Source organism: Aythya marila (assembly GCF_965140915.1).
Source record: "Aythya marila genome assembly, chromosome: 30".
NCBI lineage: Eukaryota > Metazoa > Chordata > Aves > Anseriformes > Anatidae > Aythya > Aythya marila.
The window spans coordinates 581,947-600,272 of record NC_139071.1 but is presented as its reverse complement, the minus strand read 5'-3'; the positions used below and the strand labels follow the sequence as shown (position 1 = coordinate 600,272).

At 61.0% G+C, this 18,326-nt stretch overlaps 1 protein-coding gene across 2 annotated transcripts in view; it reads left to right on the top strand.

Moving 5' to 3' along the window:
- Positions 1-18,326, top strand: part of LRP1 (LDL receptor related protein 1) — an 89,156-nt gene that overhangs the window by 37,208 nt on the left and 33,622 nt on the right. For both annotated transcript variants that reach the window (XM_082781274.1, XM_082781273.1), the window contains exons 7-22: positions 6,536-6,698; positions 8,020-8,242; positions 8,537-8,726; positions 10,548-10,691; positions 10,902-11,138; positions 11,736-11,916; positions 12,363-12,585; positions 12,835-13,024; positions 13,450-13,575; positions 14,171-14,311; positions 14,439-14,564; positions 14,800-14,916; positions 15,019-15,099; positions 17,221-17,388; positions 17,764-17,946; positions 18,117-18,317. In XM_082781274.1, coding sequence (XP_082637400.1) covers positions 6,536-6,698; positions 8,020-8,242; positions 8,537-8,726; positions 10,548-10,691; positions 10,902-11,138; positions 11,736-11,916; positions 12,363-12,585; positions 12,835-13,024; positions 13,450-13,575; positions 14,171-14,311; positions 14,439-14,564; positions 14,800-14,916; positions 15,019-15,099; positions 17,221-17,388; positions 17,764-17,946; positions 18,117-18,317 — 2,694 coding nt within the window. The remainder of the gene's footprint in view (positions 1-6,535; positions 6,699-8,019; positions 8,243-8,536; positions 8,727-10,547; positions 10,692-10,901; positions 11,139-11,735; positions 11,917-12,362; positions 12,586-12,834; positions 13,025-13,449; positions 13,576-14,170; positions 14,312-14,438; positions 14,565-14,799; positions 14,917-15,018; positions 15,100-17,220; positions 17,389-17,763; positions 17,947-18,116; positions 18,318-18,326) is intronic.

Sequence of the window (18,326 nt, the reverse complement as noted above, 5' to 3'; positions counted from 1 at the left end):
AAAAAAAAAGGGGGAGGAGGAAGAGGAAGCAAAAGTGCTTCAGGTTACGCAAGAGCCTGGTCTCGAGGGGCACTGCCTTGTTAGGCGGCTGTCAAAGCCTCGTGCGGGGCAGCCGCGGGAGGAAGGCTCCAGCCTGTGCCGCCTCCTGCGCGCATCGTGCACGGCTGCTGCTGCTGGAGAAGGGCCGGGGTCTGACCGTGCTGGGGGCAGCAGCTGCCCACCCCGGTCCTGTCCCTCCCCGCTTCCCACGCGGCTCCCGCTGCCCTCCTGTCCCCCTCCGGCAGCGGCAAGGTGCTGCTCAGCACGGGCCGAGCCCTGTTTCCACGTTACTGAAGATTAAAGGGCGAAATTAATTCCCCCGGTAATTGGGATCCTCTTGTGCACGGAGACGTGTTTGAGCTGAAGTGGCAGGGGGCATGTTTCCTCCTGCAAACGTCCGTCTGTCCTGCGCTGCCGCTGCTGCGCTCTGCTGGGACCGCCCCGCCTGCAGCTGTCCCTGTCTCAGCTTTCTCGTCCCTTGTCCCCTTGCCCTCCCCAAAGCACCCCGATAAAGCTCCCGCGGGTTCTCACTGCCCTCTCCTTGCAGCCAGAAGCAGGCCGAGCAGCCTGTCCCTCGGCCGGCCTCTGCTGAATGCTTCTGTTGGTGGAATCGCCTCATTAAGGAACAGTAATTAAAGTCCCTTGGCTGTCCTCTGCAGCTGAGACAGAGCTTGCCCCAGCTCTGGTCTCGCTCTTCCCACTTCCAGTGCTGCAGCTGGGAAAGGGGGGAGCAGGCTGGGGTCTGGGGAAGAGCCCTGGAGCTGGGGAAGGCAACAGAGGAGGCAGGAGGGGGCCGCCACCCCTGGGGGGGGGCAGTGCAGCTCGTGGGGAGCGCGAGGCTCATGCAGGCACGCGGTGCATGCATGGAGGCCGCAAGCATCCCTCTGCACGCCGAGTCAGACATCCTGGACGTGGGCCACAGGCTCCCACCCAGCAGTTTCTCCTCTGAGCTAAACAGCTTAACGGAGTTTTTTTGTTTTTTTTTTTTTTTAGTATATTTATTTTTTTTAGCTTGGTTTTCTAAGGAGACCAGGCTGACGTGATGGTGCTGGCTGTACCCGCCGGTGTCTGTCCTGTCCGCAGCGCCTCCTCCTCACTCGCAGGCTGGCAGCCGATGGCAGCTTCTGCTGCAGGGGCTGAGCCATACCCTGCAGCCCGAGGGGGGGGTGTTTAGCTGACCCCAAGCCAAAAACCAGCTGCCCGGCACTGGCGCAGGGGCACGGAGGGACCCCAGCCCCCTGGGGATGTGTGGTGGGACCCAGCCGTCCCCATCCCTGCTGGCCGCGGGAGGCGGATGCCCTGAGGGGCCCGAGTTTGTCTTTGTGCCTGTCCTGTTAGCACACTTTAATTAAGGAAAATTGTCCCCAGGAGCAGTGTTTATCCACAGAGCAGTTTGCCATTACAGAGAGCGTCTTGTTCTCCGGGGCAGAGGATGTGTGTGGAGGGAAGAGACAGAAATTCCTTCAGATTATGGTATTATGTAAATGTATCAAACGGATCATTCCCTATAAAAAAGAAAGTAGGAAACCAACGTATTTGAGCAGCCCTGGGGACTGCATTCCTGACGAGCCTTCGTTCCTCTTCTGGAGGCGTTTTTGAACTGAAACATTTGGCGACTTTTCCAAGCTTTTTCCTCGGCAGCAGTGTGCTGGGGGCTCCCTGTGTGCGGTGGCAGCCGCGCCGGCACGGCTGGGTGCTGGAGGCAGCCCTGTCCCATCTCCTGGGCTGCTCAGGCATCCTGGGTGCGACTCCTGTCCCCGCTGTGGGCTGCTCTGCTCACCGCAGCTGTAGCTGAACTCGTCTGGTTTTCCTTCAGAGGGACAGTCCATACCACCAAAGCATTGAAAGCAAAATATGTAGGTTGTTTTCAGGAGATGAATTTGGACCTAAAAAACAACATGCGAGTAGCAGCAGCAGAGCTCGGTTGAGCTCCTCGATGTGTGCTGGGGTAAAGTAGAAATGCAACTCGTCAGACAGGTGAGCGAGGGGCTTGTATGATTGACCTTTTGTTGGAGGGTGGCGATGCTTTCAGCTGCCCCAAAGGGGGAGACTGGCAAGGGAGAGCTCCCCAGCAGAACTGGGACCTTTCCTGAGCAATTCCTGCCGTGTCCTGCTCCAGCTGCCCCTTTTAGCAGTAGTCAAGAAGCAGGATTTCTTCCAGAGCTCTGCAGCACTTCGCCTCTTACACGCTTAAAAGTGTAAGAGTTAGGGTGAGCCTGACTTGCACGCATCTTAATTGCAGCTGTTCCAGAATTGTGTCGAAATCCATGTTTTAGTCTGAGACAAGATTGCATGTTTCCTTCCTCCTTGTGTCAGACCATAATTGATGTATTTGCAGAGTGCACAACAACTGATTCATGCAGAGGAAAGTTATGTGCTGGGTCAGCAAAGCTAGTTCCCCAAAAAACCCACAGTCTTACAGTGCTTGACTTGCTGTGGGGTAAATCAGATATTCCAGGGCTTGGGTTAAGGAAGGGAGAGCCTCCGGCAGGAGCTCCGGGGATGGCTGCTCTGGCAGTGAACCGCGTGTGCCAAGGAGCTCTTTGTGCAGGACAGGATGCTCCCAGCCCCACTGAGCACAGGATGAGGTTGGGATTGGGGGCAGGAGAAGGGTTTTGCTGGGAAGACTTGTAAGGGTTGGCGGGGCCAAGGACAGAAGTCCTAACAACTCCCCTTCAGCATGTCCCTTTCCTGGCTGGGACCAGTGTTGCCCTTCAGCCTCATCCTTGGGCACAGGTCAGGTATTCCTGCCGTGCTCCCTGAGCTGCAGCAGGGTCTCAGTGCGCTGTCGGAGGCTGGGCTGGAAGCGACCTTCGGCCCAATGTGAAGAGCCACTGCTGGTATCCCTGTGCCATGATGGCTGCAGAGGTTGCTTCAGCTTTCTTCTTCCACTGATCATGGGAAGGGAAATAAGTCAAATCTGAGCCCAGTGCCACGCAGATTATTTTGTGGCAGGGACTTCAGCAAGTGCTTGGTCAGGGTCAGCGTGAAACCAGGAAACATCTGCGCAGGGTTGGTTTTGGAGCTTGCTGAAGTTGCCAGCCCACCATCGTTGAGCAACGTGCCACTGACGAACTTCTTGGGGCTGCCTTCCCTCTGTCCTCCCTCTCTGTGCCCCCTCCCTAAAAGGAACCCAGCGGGCAGAGTCCCCTCCGGCATCCGGCCCCGCACCAGCCGCGTTTGTGGCCAGCGCTTCTGAGTGGGGCCAGCTGGCATGGGCCGCAGCGATCCGGCCCTAATGAGGTTAATTAGCTTCTTCCAGGAAAAGCCTTTAAAGTTCACATCCCTTCTTCTCTGTCCCCCAAGCTCCTTTTCAAACGCTAGCAAATAAATAAATCTTAGCAAATGATTTTTGCATGTTGCAATTGTTTGCAACACCCAGCGCCGATTGAGCAAGGAGGGAGACTTGAGTCTCGGCCGGGGGCCGGGAGATGCCCTCGTAGGCAGCATCCCTCTGCCACTGGGAGCTGCAGGCAGGAGAGGACGGGGGGGCTGCCCTCACCTTGTTCCTCCTCTGATCCCTGAGCTGGGTCACTGAGAGGGCTTTGGCTGGGGCAGCTCCTGGTCCCCCCTGTCTGGCAGGGGATGGCGGGGGTGAGGAGAAAGCCCCGACCTTCTCAGCCTGCCCCCCCTCCCCGAACTGTAGTGAACTGGGGAGAGCTCTCTGCATGTTAACGCTGGGGGTGAAAATTGACATTTGCTCAATTTGCTTCCACTGAAAGTTCAAAAGGAAAACCAGGTTTATCTGAGGCTACAAGAAAGAAATTATGATGATGATGATAATAATAATAATAATAGCAACAACTGATTCCTGCAAAGGAGGTGGGGGGAGGGAGGGAGGGATAGAGAGCAGGGAGAGGGAGCAATTTGAAAAACAAAAGCCTTTGAGGAGCGTAATGCTTTCCAGCTGCAAAAATACAGCCTGGGAGAAGAGCAAGTGCTTGCGTCACCTCCAGCTTCAAGCCCGCGGCCCGGCCCCGCTGCCCGCCCCGGCGATGCCCAGCTCCAAGCAGGGGCCAGGCTGGGAGCTGAGCAAGGACCCCCCCCACTGGGCTGGCAGCGCTGTGCTGGAGCCAGGCATTGCTGCTCCTGGTGTCCCCTTGTTCCCCGGGGTCCCCGGTGGCAGCCGTGCTGGGGACAGGCATTGCCAGAGCGTCCCGGGAACGTGAAAGGGGCTGCGGGCCCTGAGGAACGAGCGGTTTGCAGTCTGCAGCTGGTTCTGGATGTGTTCCCGAGTTGTGTTCAGCCTTTGGATGCCATGCTTGTGAGCTTCCTCCCAGCTGGAGGAGCTGGAGACGAGCTCGAGCTCGGCTGGGAGCGCTCGGTGAGGTGGCAGCAGCCCCGTTCTGGAGGGAGAACAAAAACGGGGTCTGAGTGCGCTGGGTTCTGCCAGACGGCAGCTCCTGGCTGGGGGGGGGCAAGGAGGGTGGCGAGGAGAGGCCAAATCCCCATTGCTGGAAGGATTTGCCATCAAACGGCCCATGAATCCAGCCCCTGGGAGAACCTGAGGGAGGAGGGCTTCTGGTGGGCTGGGCTGGGCGCCCGCAGGTGCCGGGACTGGGGCCAGGACTGCGCCGTCCCACGGGGTCCTCACCGCCCCCCCCCCGGCTGTCCTGTGACTCTGACTCAGCGCTGCGCGAGCTTCAGCCAGCAGCTGATTTTTGGGGAATTTTTGCGAGTCCCGTCGGTGAAGCGTTCCTGGCCCTGGCAGCGCTGCGTGCGTGTCGCTGCCGCCCCCTCCTCTCATCAGAGGCCGGTGAATCAGGGCCGTGGGTGGAGGAGGAGGGGGCTGGTTGGCGTGGGGAAGACGAGAGGGGCCCCGGCACCCAGGGGGCAGAATGCAGCCCTTGCCCACCCTGCACCACGTCCCCAGCCCAGCTCCAGCCCTTGGGGCAGCGGCTCCTACTGCCCTGGGCTCCCTGTGGCCCCGGGGGGCATCACCTCCACCCCGGCCCCACTCATCACTCCCTGCACATTGGGCTCTCCGCGTGCCTTTGGCGTAGCTGCTTTGGTGCTAATTCCTGAGCTCTGACTGTTTCCACTTATTTTTATGAGATAAATCAGGCTGGGTGATAGTGGCGGGACACAGCGAGCCTCGCCTTTCCGCTCGGTCATCAGTGCACAGCCCTGGCCCCAGGGTGCGTGATTGCCAGAGAGACATCCCTGTCCCCAGGGCCAGGGCTTGGCCTGAAGAGCTGAATGGGGTGTGCAGCAGTGGGAGCTGGCCCGGGTAGCTCAGGGCTTGGGGTTAGGGTTGACAGGGCACCCACAAAACCCCTGGGTGTTCATGAGCTCGGCGCTCGTCAGCAGCTGGGCAGCGCCTCGTGGTGCTAAAGCAGGGAAGGGCTTGATGTAATCAGGCTGAATCGTGCAAGCAGGGGGAGTTGGGGGCATTGCAAAACGTCCTGGCTTGATTCATGTTTTCCCTCCCTCTGCGCTCTGGAGCTTCTGCACTAGTTAATAATTCAGCAGTGTCTGGCCCTGCTCCTCTGGGGCTGTCTGGGTCCCAGCGCCGCGGGGCAGTCGCGGCGCAGGGCCGCGGACACCTCAGCCCTGGCCCTGCTCTGCCTTGCAGGTGGCCAGGGACAGCAGCACGGTGTTGCTGGTCGGGGCAAGTGGCCCTGGGGTCCTCTCCAGCCAAAAGCACTGGGGGACAAAGCCCCCACTTTCCCCAGAGTACCCGGGAGCTGCAGCTCTCGCTCTGTCTGTGGGACAGGGCCAGCAGGGAAGGGGAGCCGAGCAGCGTGCAGCAGCACCCTGCTTACAGGCAAAGAATTTGGGTGCATCAGGTTTATCCGATTTAACAGGCTTTTGCTGGTTTAATTAAATACTTAAACTCGGCGTGCCAAATGCCATCACTCACCTGCTCCAGGGCTCGGGGCGACTTTGCAATGCCGGATTACCGCTGCCTGCTCCTCACCTGAGCAGGGCCTTACCTGCTGCTGCTCTTGGTCTTGACGCTGCAGTTTGTGCTCTTCTTCCTGCTGTGCTAGTTGATTCTGCTGCCTTCATCCTCGGGAGGACCTTTCCCTGCTGCCTGGCCAGCATTCCTGCAGGGATCCCTGTGCAGCCGCATGCTGCATCGCTGGTAGCGCAGACGCTGGCAGCAGCAGTGCTGCCCTGTGGTGGCAGGTCCCCAGGAGGGACAGCGGGTGCAGTGGAGGGGACAGGTTGCCGCACTGATCCAAGACTTCACGGTGGAGCAGACCCTTCCCCTTCCAGGTGCAGCCTGGGCCAGTGGGCACAGCCTGGGCAACAGTGAGCCCGAGGGGGCTGCTCTCAGCTCTGCTGCTGCCATGCAGGGTGAGCAGGGCCAGGGCCCTGGTGTGCTCACAGCTTCTTCGTGCCTCACGTGTGCTCACTCCTCAGCTATATCCATGCTTGAGATGCCTGCTGGGCTGGGAGGTGATCAGGGAGCCTGCCAGGGCTCTTCCTGGGCTTCTTCTCCCTCCCTGTCTCCCTAACCTCTCTTTGCCTCTCTTCTCCCATGGCCCAGATGTGGAGCAGATGGCTATCGACTGGCTGACGGGCAACTTCTACTTTGTGGATGACATCGACGACAGGATCTTTGTCTGCAACAAGAACGGAGTCACTTGCGTCACGCTGCTGGACCTGGAGCTGTACAACCCCAAAGGGATAGCGCTAGACCCAGCGATGGGGTAAGAGCTGCTTGCCGCCTGGGAGGGTCGGTGTTGCTGCAGCCCTGCAGAGGTGGAGCAAGCTGGGGGGGACGAGCTCCCATGCCGTCCGGTGGGCAGCAGGGGTGCCGCTGAAGAAGCAACTCACCCCCATGAGGGTCCCTCCGGGCTTTAGCTCTGCCTGAATTCAGCATTTCCCTTGGCTGAGATCAGGGCTGTGTGCTGTAGGATGGCTGTGACAGCAGTTTTAAGCAGCCCACTAGTAGCAGCTGGATTTGGAGAGGGTTTAGTCCTTAGAAGGGGTCAGAGCAGCCTGTCTGCTCGGCTGACACTGCACAGGGGACAGTGCTGGACAGGTGCAGCACTGGGGGATGTCAGCATCTAACCTGAGTCTTGTAATTAACTGTCCTTGGTGAGCAAGTGTGTTGTCCTTGCCTCTGGGGCTGCTGGCATCTCCTGTCACCATGCCTGCGTCCAGAAGCCCCTCTGCAGGGCACCTCTGCTCCACCTGCCCAGGGCAGTGGGCTTGGCTTCGCTCGCTCCAACAGGACGTCCCCGGTAGGGATGTGCCTGGTGGCCACACTCAGGACGAGCCACCACTTCCAGCTCATGGCTGAGTGATCCCAGCTGTTCCTGGCTTTCGGGAACCGAGCTGTGTCAGATGCTTGCCTGGACTGAGCGGCTCCCTTGGGTCTCTTTATGCGGGGTGCTGCAGTCAGGGAGCATCACTCTCACAGCTGCCTTTGCAAAATCTGTGTGGGGAGGCTGCGATGCCGAATCACCGGAGAGGCTCAGGGTGTGCATGGCAGCTGCTGAAATGCTGCTCTCGGGTGCACGACGCCCAAGTAGATGAGCTGGGTTGTGTTTTAACACGTCAGCTGGTGGAGGGCCCTGGACTTCATCCTGGTGACTCCAGGAGGTCTCAGTTCAAGCACTGGCTGCCTGTCTCAGCATCTCTGCCCAGGTTGCTGCAGCTCCTCAGAGCTCCTAGGGCTGCCACGCCTGGCAGCTGTTGGCAGCAGCCATGTGAGGGGTGCTCGGTGTCTGCTGAGCCAGGCACAGGCTCGCCTGCATTGCCCCAGTGCTTGCCTGTGCCCAAATGTGCCTGCATGAACACAAAGGTGCAGCAGTGGATAGGATGCGTGCTTGGGGAGTCGTGCTTGCACGTGTGGATGGCTGGGAGCCTGTGTGCATGGTCCCCTGAGCGTGCAAACCTATGTTCGAATGCAAGCCCACATCTGCAAGTGTGGACGCGTGCTGTCTGCATGTCTGCATCCTCTCTTTCTCTGGACTGGAGGTGGCATCCAGGCTCTGAGCTCCCCTCTCTGCCTTCCTCATGCAGCAAGGTGTTCTTCACGGACTACGGGCAGATCCCCAAGGTGGAGCGCTGCGACATGGATGGGCAGAACCGCACCAAGCTGGTGGACAGCAAGATCGTCTTCCCCCACGGCATCACCTTGGACTTGGTGAACCGGCTCGTGTACTGGGCTGACGCCTACCTGGACTACATCGAGGTGGTGGACTACGAAGGCAAGAACAGACATACCATCATCCAGGGCATCCTGGTGAGTGGGGCCAGAGGCAGGTTGGGACTGGGGGCTTTACTGCAGAGTGTGCTGGAGGGACACCTGAGCTTAGCCTGCCAGGAGCAGTGGTTCATGAGCTTTGCCTGCTCATTTCAGCAAATAAAAGCTGTGAGCAGCAGGTCCTGCACTACCTGACTGCCAAGCCCCATCCCCTGCCCTAAAGGCGGCGGGGAGTGAGAGCCATAGGGCAGGAATTCAGGGGCTTCAAATACCTTGGAGCCAGGTTCTTGCATCTCCTAAATTCCTCATGGGTGTCTGCATGGTGCCTTCCAGATCGAACACCTCTACGGGCTGACCGTCTTTGAGAACTACCTCTATGCCACCAACTCAGACAACGCCAATGCCCAGCAGAAAACCAGCGTCATCCGGGTCAACCGCTTCAACAGCACCGAGTACCAGGTGGTGACGAGGGTGGACAAGGGAGGAGCACTGCACATCTACCACCAGCGGCGGCAGCCCACAGGTGGGAGCCCCGACCTGGGAAAAGCAGCTTCTTGGACCCTGAAAGGCACCAAAGGGGGAGAAATGGGATGCAGAGGCCCCTGGTTGAGCCGTGGCCTCTCTGGTACAACAAGTGGGGTCACCATCCCTCTCCCTGGGCAGAAGGGGTGTTCAGGTGTCAGCGGTGGCTGCGTTGGAGCAGTTTCCCATGGCACAGCGCTGCCTCTGTGTGTGGCTGCTGTGCTGGGGGCTGGTGTGAGGCTGTGGGGGTGTTCTGGGGACAAGCTGCACCTCCTTAATTTCCGATGGGGCAGATTCACTTCCCCAAGCTAGAAACTCACTTCTGCTGCGCCCAGTTAGCTTGATGTCCAGCTCCCATGCCCATGCTGGATCAAAATCCCCAGCTGTGAACCCTGGACACACCTGGCCCTTATGGGTGCCGCTGCTCCATGAGAGCAAGCAGTCCACGCCTCGCTGCATAGGGGAGACAGCAGGATGGAGAGGGGCTGGCTCAGAGCAGCCCCCGCTCTTCCTACTGCCCTCTCCAGGAGCAAAGCCTTGCCACAGAGCAGGTGTCCTGGCTCACAACCCGCTGTAAGCCCGTCCCCTTCCCACATCTGAGGGGAGCCCGGGAGCTGCGCTCCCACTTGTGCCTCGTTCACTTGACCGCATTTCCTTGCCGCACAGGTTGGCGGGGCGGCTCTTCCTCCAGGCTTGCACCTTCCTGGGAACCCGGGCTCAGGGGCTGCATCAGCCCTGCAGGCTGGGCTGGGCTCCGGCACTGCTGGGGAGGCTGCTGGAGCTGCCTGCATGGGCAGAGCGCTGGGCAGGCTGCGGCGCACCAGGATGGGGACAGGGAGCTCACGATCAGCAGCTCCGCAGGGGCGGAGGCAGTGGCTGCCGGGCACGGCCGTGGTCTGCGGAGACGTGTGAAGCTGCTGCCTGCAGCAGCCTCCTGGGCGAGGGCAGAGCCTGGGGCTCCTGCTCCGGAGGCAGCAGCGCTGGGCCGAGTGCCTCTGGGCTGCCACCCGCCCTGGGGTGCCCCCCACCACCACCATCTCCTCCCCGAGCTAGAAATGAGAGCTGTCCCCAAGGGCCGGCCGGGCGGCGCGGTGTGATTGATTGATCACGTCGCGCTAGAGAGCAAAGGGAAATGGGAGCAGATGCAGCATCTTGAAATATTAATGGCTGCCTTCTCCAGTGCTGCGTGCTTTCTGTCCCCGCTGGTGCGTTCACCCTTTGACGGGGCATTGTGCTCCTGGACACCAGGAGATTGCAGGGGAGTTAAAAGGCTTTGGTGCTGCAGACATCACCCCCTCCCCTGCTCACATCCTTCCCCATTTGTCTGCTCCACCCCCAGCACCTTCCTGTAGTTAAATCAATTTACATGTTTAAAATCCTCTTAGTGTCTGCAGCCTGCTTGGCATTTTCCAGAATATAAAACTAATCAGGAGATTTCTGCACGGGGAATGGGCGTGCTTTGGGAGGTTCTGGGCCAGGCGCGTGCTGTCCCTGGCCCTGGGGCCCCACGGGGACGTGTCCCACCAGCAGCCCATGCAGCTGGAAGGCTCGATGCTGGCAGGGCCAGCACAGAGGCAGTGTGGCCCAGCAGTTACAGCAGTGTGCTGGGACACAGGGTGCTGCTTTCTGCTCCTCCCTGATCCAGATTCTGGGGCAGGCCCTTTCCTGTCTCTGCCCTGTGCCATGCTCAGCTCCTGGCTGCGAGGGGGCTCCCCAAGCCCAGAGCCACCAGACAAGGACAAGGCTGTCCTTGTGCTGCTTTGATGGTCTCCAAGACGGTAAATGCACCCCTGAACCCATCCACTGCTCTCTCTCCATGTAGTGAGGAGCCATGCCTGTGAGCCGGACCAGTTTGGCAAGCCGGGGGGCTGCTCAGATATCTGCCTGCTGGGGAACAGCCACAAGACTCGCACCTGCCGGTGCCGCTCCGGGTTCAGCCTGGGTAGTGACGGGAAGTCCTGCAAAAGTGAGTCCTGCCCTGCGCCAGAGAGCCGCGAAGGAAGGGGGAGAGGAGGGCAAGCGGCTGCCCCACGCTGCTCGAGGGAGGGACCGGGTGGGCAGGGGGCACGCAGGGCCCAGAGCGAGCAGAGCTTTTTGATTCCTTCCCCCCTGGCTGCTCGCCCCTGCCCTGCCAGGTTGGGCTGGTGGTGATGGTGCTGCCCCCCTGTCTCTGCAGAGCCCGAGCACGAGTTGTTCCTGGTGTACGGGAAGGGGCGTCCCGGCATCATCCGCGGGATGGACATGGGGGCCAAGGTGCCGGATGAGCACATGATCCCCATCGAGAACCTCATGAACCCCCGAGCACTGGACTTCCACGCTGAGACCGGTTTCATCTATTTCGCCGACACCACCAGCTACCTCATCGGGCGCCAGAAGATCGATGGCACGGAGCGAGAAACCATCCTGAAGGACGGTGCGTGGCCGAGGGGCACAGCCTGCACCCTCACCGGTGTGTGACCAGGCTCTGGGAGCTGGCAGCAGCTGCCGTTAGTGCATCTTCTCACACAATGGCAGTGCTTTTGTCTGCTCACCTGCATATTTGAGCCTTAAAACTAAGGTTTGGAGCTGTTTGGGTTTGTCTGCAGGCTGATATTGAGAGCATGGGCTCCAGCAGCAGTGTGTGAGGGACTCCTGGGCTGTGGCTCATGCCAGGCACAGACATCCCCTGCCCCCCCAGACCCACCCTCACCCCTTCCAAGGCAAAGATGAGGAAGGGGTGGAGGATCCTCAGCGCAGGTCCCTAGGGCTGATCTCTCCCACTTTGCCCAATGAATTCCTTTTTCGGCAAACAGACCAAGGATGCTCCTGAATTCACCTTTCCTCAGCCCGGTTCCCTTGGCTCCAGCACCTCTGGAGGAGCTGCGTGCCCTGGGCAGGGGGCTGTGTTGTCCCCTGTTGGTGTGAGCTGGAGTCGGGCAGTGATGAGTGCATCGTTCATTTTATGGGGCCATCGCTTCCACTCCTCGTCTTCCTGCTGTTGCCTAACTCATGCTCCTGCTTTTCCCCAAAGGCATCCACAATGTGGAAGGGATCGCTGTGGACTGGATGGGGAACAACCTGTACTGGACTGACGATGGCCCCAAGAAGACCATCAGTGTGGCTCGGCTGGAGAAGGCCGCCCAGACGCGGAAGACGCTGATAGAGGGGAAGATGACGCACCCCCGAGCGATCGTGGTGGACCCCCTGAATGGGTGCGTGGGCAGGCAGGGCTTGCGGGGGGCAGATGGCCACGGCGGGGAGGACCCCCTGGATCTGCAGCTCTGCACACTCGCGGTGTGTCCCTGAGCCCACGGGTGCTTGTGGTTGCTCCCAAGCTGTGACAATGGGGCCACGCAGGGCAGGAGCTCCTGGAGCAGCGATGGCAACAGCTCCTCCAGCCCAGAGGCTGCTCTGGCCACAGGGGACCAGGAGCTCTCCTGCTTACCCACCTCTCCCAGCTGCCCCATTCCTTCTTCCCCATCTCCCATCCCTTCTCTTGCCATCTCTTTCACAACTGGGTCTCCTCTGGTGTGCTGCCAGTAGCAGCAGCATTGCTGTGGGTGGGAGGCCACTGAGCTGCTGTGTTGGGCTGGGGTCTGTGTGGCCGTAAGCATGGGGGAGGTCTCTGGCATCGGTGACAGCTTAGCATCTGTTGCAGGTGGATGTACTGGACAGACTGGGAGGAGGATCCCAAGGACAGCAAGAGGGGCAAGATCGAGCGAGCCTGGATGGATGGTTCTAACCGCAACATCTTCATCACCTCCAAGACCGTCCTGTGGCCCAACGGGCTCAGCCTGGACATCCCGGCCAAGATCCTCTACTGGGTGGATGCTTTCTACGACCGCATCGAGATGGTCTACCTCAATGGCACAGAGCGGAAGGCAAGTGGAGGCCCCACAGGCTCTTGGTCGCTGATTTCCTTGGGGCAGGGGATGTGGGCAGTCCAGCTTCGTCTGGCTGTGTTTGCTGCGGGTCTGCTCAGCAGGAGGCTGGTTGCATTCAGCCGTGCTCGCCTGCTGCCTGTCCCATCCTCTGCCCTTTCTCTGCCCCGTCCCCTCTGTCCAACCCTGCGGGGCTGCCCCGAGCACCCTACCAGCTGATGACAAGTCTCTGCCTCCCTGCACATGCAGATCGTGTATGAGGGACCTGAGCTGAACCATGCCTTCGGGCTGTGCCACTACAGCAGCTTCCTCTTCTGGACCGAGTACCGCAGTGGCAGCATCTACCGGCTGGACCAGGCCTCCAAAGTGGTCAGCCTGCTCCGGAACGAGCGCCCACCCATCTTTGAGATCCGGATGTACGATGCGCAGCAGCAGCAAGGTGCTGGAGCCGCCTCTGCCTGGCTCCGGGGGGCCCTGCAGTGAACAAGGGGTCTGGAAGAGGAATGGGACTGGAACAGGGCCTGAGGAAGTGCCCCATCCAAATTGCCTCCCACCTCCTTTTGCTTCCTCATGGTCATGTCCCTGGCACCCCATCTTTCTGTAAACACAGTGATTGCTCTTCTCATGCCCTTCCCTCCTTTCCTCTCCTCTTTCTTCCCTCCCTCCCTCCCAGGCCTCCTGTCTGGCTCAGCCAGGCTTTGCATCCCGTGAGGGTCCCCACTGCCCTGTGTGGCCAGTTGAATTGGGGTGTCTATCTGGATTCCAGCTGTGGGGTGTCCTGGGGATCTGGGTCAGCAGAGTCACCTGAATGAAGTCCCTCTCTGCTGGCCCAGGCAGCTGCTCACCCCAGCCTTGCCTCCGCAGTGGGCTCCAACAAGTGCCGCGTGAACAACGGAGGCTGCAGCAGCTTGTGCCTGGCCACCCCCCGGGGCCGTCAGTGTGCCTGTGCCGAGGACCAGATCCTGGGAGTGGACTCTGTCACCTGCCAGGGTAGGGCTGCCCGAGGGCCTGGCTCCCGCTGGGGCATCCCCTTCCTGGAGGGGTGGATGGGGACGTGGGGTCTGCAGCTCCGTGCGGTGGGGACTGGATCGAGAAGGTGGATCAGGAGGAGCCTGCGGGCGAGTGGTGCTACCTGCTCGTGGTCCTCCTCTTGTAGCATGGCACTAGGACAGCAGCCTCCCCCAGGAAGCACGTGGAAGCCCCTGGTGGGGATTGCTGCACAGAGGTCGGGCAGCGGTGTCTGTTGGGTGGGTTTGCTCTGCTGCGAGCTTGGAGCAGAGCCAGGCTCACGATGGGGAGCCTGGGCTGGGCTTTGCCAGCTCAAGCGAGCAGGGAGAAGCTCTGCTAACAGCACGCCCGTGCCTGCAGGCTCACCCAGGGTTGTCCCTCTCCATCAGGCTGCGTCCTGTTGTTTTGTGCTCCGGGGCCACTGCTCGTGGGCACAAGTGTTTCTGGAAGCTCCTGGGGCTGTGGGGCAGTCACGCAGGCAGTATGGGGATGCAGGACTGTCCCCACTGCCCCATCCCCCTACACTTCAGCCAGTCACTTGATTAAAATCCTCTCCCCCTTTGCTTTTCCCTTCCAGCCAACCCATCCTACATCCCCCCTCCGCAGTGCCAGCCTGGGGAATTTGCCTGCAAGAACAACCGCTGCATCCAGGAGCGCTGGAAATGCGATGGGGACAACGACTGCCTGGACAACAGCGATGAAGCCCCCGAGCTCTGCCGTGCGTAGCCGCCTCCTGCGTGGTGGGAGAGCGCAGTCTGTCTCAGATTTTTTCTTCCACAAGACGTGGAGGAGGAGCGGGGCTGGGAGGGAGCAGGGCAGGTCCTGAGCACGTGTCTCCCTTGCAGACCAGCACACGTGCCCTTCAGACCGCTTCAAGTGCAAGAACAACCGCTGCATCCCCAACCGCTGGCTCTGCGATGGTGACAATGACTGTGGGAACAATGAGGACGAGTCCAACTCCACCTGCTCGGGTGAGGAGCCTGGCAGATCCTCAAGGAGCACGGGGAGAGCCAAGCCTTTGCTGTTCCCCTTGCACTGTGGGGCTGAGGTTTTAGGGCCACGTGCAGGGCTCTCTGCTGCCCACCTTGCAGAGGATTTGGCGGCTGTGCCTTGCGGGAGACCCTCTGGAGTTTGTTCCCCACCTTTCGCCCAGCACCCCAAGGCACTGCCAGCTGTTATAGCTCTGTCCATCTCGCCCTGCACCAGCTCGGACCTGCTCTCCCAACCAGTTCTCCTGTGCCAGTGGGCGCTGCATTCCCATCTCCTGGACTTGTGACCTGGACGATGACTGCGGGGACCGCTCCGATGAGTCTGCTTCGTGTGGTGAGCTGGGGGAGGAAGCACAGGTCCCTCTGGGAAGGCCACAGGGCTGGGCGCGAGCAAGGGCGTCTGATCATGCTCATCATGCCTCTCCCTCCTCCGCAGCCTACCCGACCTGCTTCCCCTTGACGCAGTTCACCTGCAACAACGGGCGCTGCATAAACATCAACTGGCGCTGTGACAATGGTAAGGACCGGGCACCCGAGCTGGGAAAGGGGCGAGATCAGACGCAGGGGTGCCAGCCTGGCCGTGGCGCTGTTCGGCTAGCCTCTGACTGCAGGGGCCGCTCCCCAGCCTGCTGCTAACCACCAGAGCCCTGGCTGCGAGGGAGGAGGTGTTAGCTGCAGCCGTGAGTGAGTCCTGCAGCACCGGGACCCGCGTCTCCTTGGCTGCCCCTGGGGGAATGGGTGTTGCAGGAGCAGCCTGGCAGGGATCACTTCAGCAGGCCTTGGCACTCATTGTGGGGTGCCTTAAACTCTGTGCCCCGCTGCTCCAGGCCTGTGCTGGCGGCAGGGCTGAGCTGGGTCCCACAGCCCCAGGAAGGCACAAGAGGTCTCCCAGGAAGCTCAGGTCTGCCCTTGCTTCTGGGGCCAGGGCTAGGAGAAAGGGTTTGCCCCAAGGCCGCCCTCCTTCCCCATAGGTTTAGTTTGATCTTCCTAACAGCTCTGCATTGTTAGGTTTAATTAGTGGCTTCAGAGAGGCATGTTTAGAACTGCGGAGTGCACTTACAGGGGGTTAGCGGGGAGCCGCAGGATGCGAGCAAGCCTCTCCCTGGGTCCTCATGAGCAGGTGGCCTCGTCCCCCGGGTCAGCCACTTCCACGAAGGGGCCACGGGTTTCCCGGAATCCACAAGTGCTTGCAGTCAGCAGCTTGCAAAAGCGACGGCCTTGGCACGGAGCACCGCTGGGCAGCAGAGCTGAGAGCCGGCCTCGGCCAGGTGCCATGCACCCACAGGGCAGGAGCTGCAGTGACAAGGGGGCTGCTCCCAGGCCCCCTGCACCTTCTGCTGCTTCTGATCTGCCCTCGCCAGCAGCCCGGCGTGCCTGCGCAGCATTTGTGTGTCCCTTTCCGTGTCGGTGTTCCCGTCCGGTGTCTCTGTGCTGCTCTCTGTGCGTGTGCCGTGTCGTGTTGTTTTGTTTGTCATTGTGCCCACTCTCCTGTCTTGGTTGGTTCTGTGTTTCAGAAAAAGATTGTGGGGATGGCTCTGACGAAAAGAACTGTCCAAAGCCTACCGGTTAGTGCATAGATCAACATGCACCAGACCCCAACCTGGTCCCATGCAGCCCCCCAAACCTGCCCCCTCCGGAGTGCTGCCAGCCCCCTGGGGCTGGTTCTGCAGACGGTGGCAGCGGCCCTTGCACTCCAGCAGAGGGAAAGTGGATGGTGGGCAGGGTGCCTCCTGGCTCACCCCGCTCAGTGGGTTGGGAACTCCTGCTAGAGGGAGCCCAGAGAGGTCAGGGTCTGGAGCTGCAGGAGCTGGGCTGCCTGGCAAAGCCACAACGCAGCCCCCGGGGCCATTGTCCCCATGTGGGGCAGCATGGGCTGAGCACCCTGTCCAGGGGGAGGCAAAGACCCTCTGCTGAGCTCAGGTGGGCATCTGCCACAGAGCAGAGCCCCCTGGTACTTCCAGAGCCCCCCAGTACTTCCAACAAGCTGGGCCAGCCCATGCCCCCACTCTGGTGGCCCTGGCAGCCCAGGCAGTTCAGGGCAGGGCATCAGGGCCACATTGCCAGTGTGACAGCAGTGTCAGGATGAATCTCCCACCTGCCCCTCAGCTGGGATTCCTTGCAGGCAAGCTGACACCCCACAATTGGCCGTACCAGCCCCGTTTCCCCACGGGTGCACCCTGTATGGGGGTGCTCCACTTCCCACACTCCCCCCAGGCTCCGCTCCCCACTCCGGAGCGGAGCGGCCCCCGTTGGCGCTGGGTTCCCTCCCAGCCTCCCCAGGTACATGGCTGATCTATGCAGTTTCTGTGTTTCATTTTCTTTGTGAGCTGCTGGTGCTGTGGCTGCGCCTGGTGAGCATGTTGGGGGGGCCAGGGGGTGGCTGGAGGACGGGCGGGCACCGGGGGCTCTCCATTCAGATCCTGCAACCAGTGCCGGAAGGGCTGCCCATCGCCCTGCGTCTGTCTGTCTGTCTGTCTGTCTGTCGGCGTGCTCTGTCTGAGCCCTGCTGTTCCCCGCTTCCCCCAGCCGCCTCCTCTAGCGGGGGTCTCTGCCTTTCTCCCCTCGCTGTGCCTCCGCCAGCCCTCCCCCGGGGGTCCGGGTGCTCGCTGAGCCCCTTTCCCCTCCCTTCTCTCTGCAGACAACGACTGCGGGGACAACAGCGACGAGGCAGGCTGCAGCCACTCCTGCTCCAGCAACCAGTTCAAGTGCAACAGCGGGCGCTGCATCCCCGTGCACTGGACGTGCGATGGGGACAACGACTGTGGGGACTACAGTGATGAAACTCATGCCAACTGCACCAACCAGGGTGAGCCCCCCGGGCCACGATGGGGCTGGGCTGCACCTTTGCTGTTGGCCTGCTGTGGCCCCGTGTCCCTGCTTTGGTGGATGCAGGCAGGACTGCCCCTTTCCTGGCTGTACCTGGGGAAAGCGGAGGTGGGGAAAGATGTCCCACGGCACCAGCTCTGCTGTCCTTGTGCCTGGAGAGCCCTGGGCACAGCCCCCTGCTCCCCAGTAGGGAACCCTGCAGCTTCTGCCCCCCGCTGGGTGCCCACAAACCCCTCCCGCACCCCTGGGTGCCCCCATTGCTGCCGAGTGGCTGGCCCCGCTCCTGCGCCCCAAGCCCTCCTGGTTCCCAATTCCTCTGGGCGAAGGCAGTGAGTGGGGCATTGCCTCCCACCAGCCACGCGCCCGCCCGGGGGCTGCCACACTGACGAGTTCCAGTGCCGGCTGGACGGGCTCTGCATCCCCATGCGCTGGCGCTGCGACGGCGACACGGACTGCATGGACTCCAGCGACGAGAAGAACTGCGAGGGGGTCACCCACGTCTGCGACCCCAACGTAAAGTTTGGCTGCAAGGATTCAGGTGAGAGGGCAACTGCAGAGCTTCTGCTGAACGCAGCAGGAGCTGGGGCCCCCTCTGGGCTTGGTGACACTGAGGACAGGGGAGACAGAGTGGTGCCAACCGTAGGGACTGCGGGCACCTTGAAATGCTGCCTCCCCCATGTCTGATTGTTGCTTTTCTTGCTTTGCCAGCCCGCTGCATCAGCAAGGCCTGGGTGTGTGATGGGGACAGCGACTGTGAGGACAACTCGGACGAGGAGAACTGTGAGTCGCTGGTGTGCAAACCTCCCTCGCACACCTGTGCCAACAACACCTCCATCTGCCTGCCCCCCGAGAAGCTCTGCGATGGGTCCGACGACTGCGGAGATGGCTCCGACGAGGGCGAGCTCTGCGGTGAGCTGG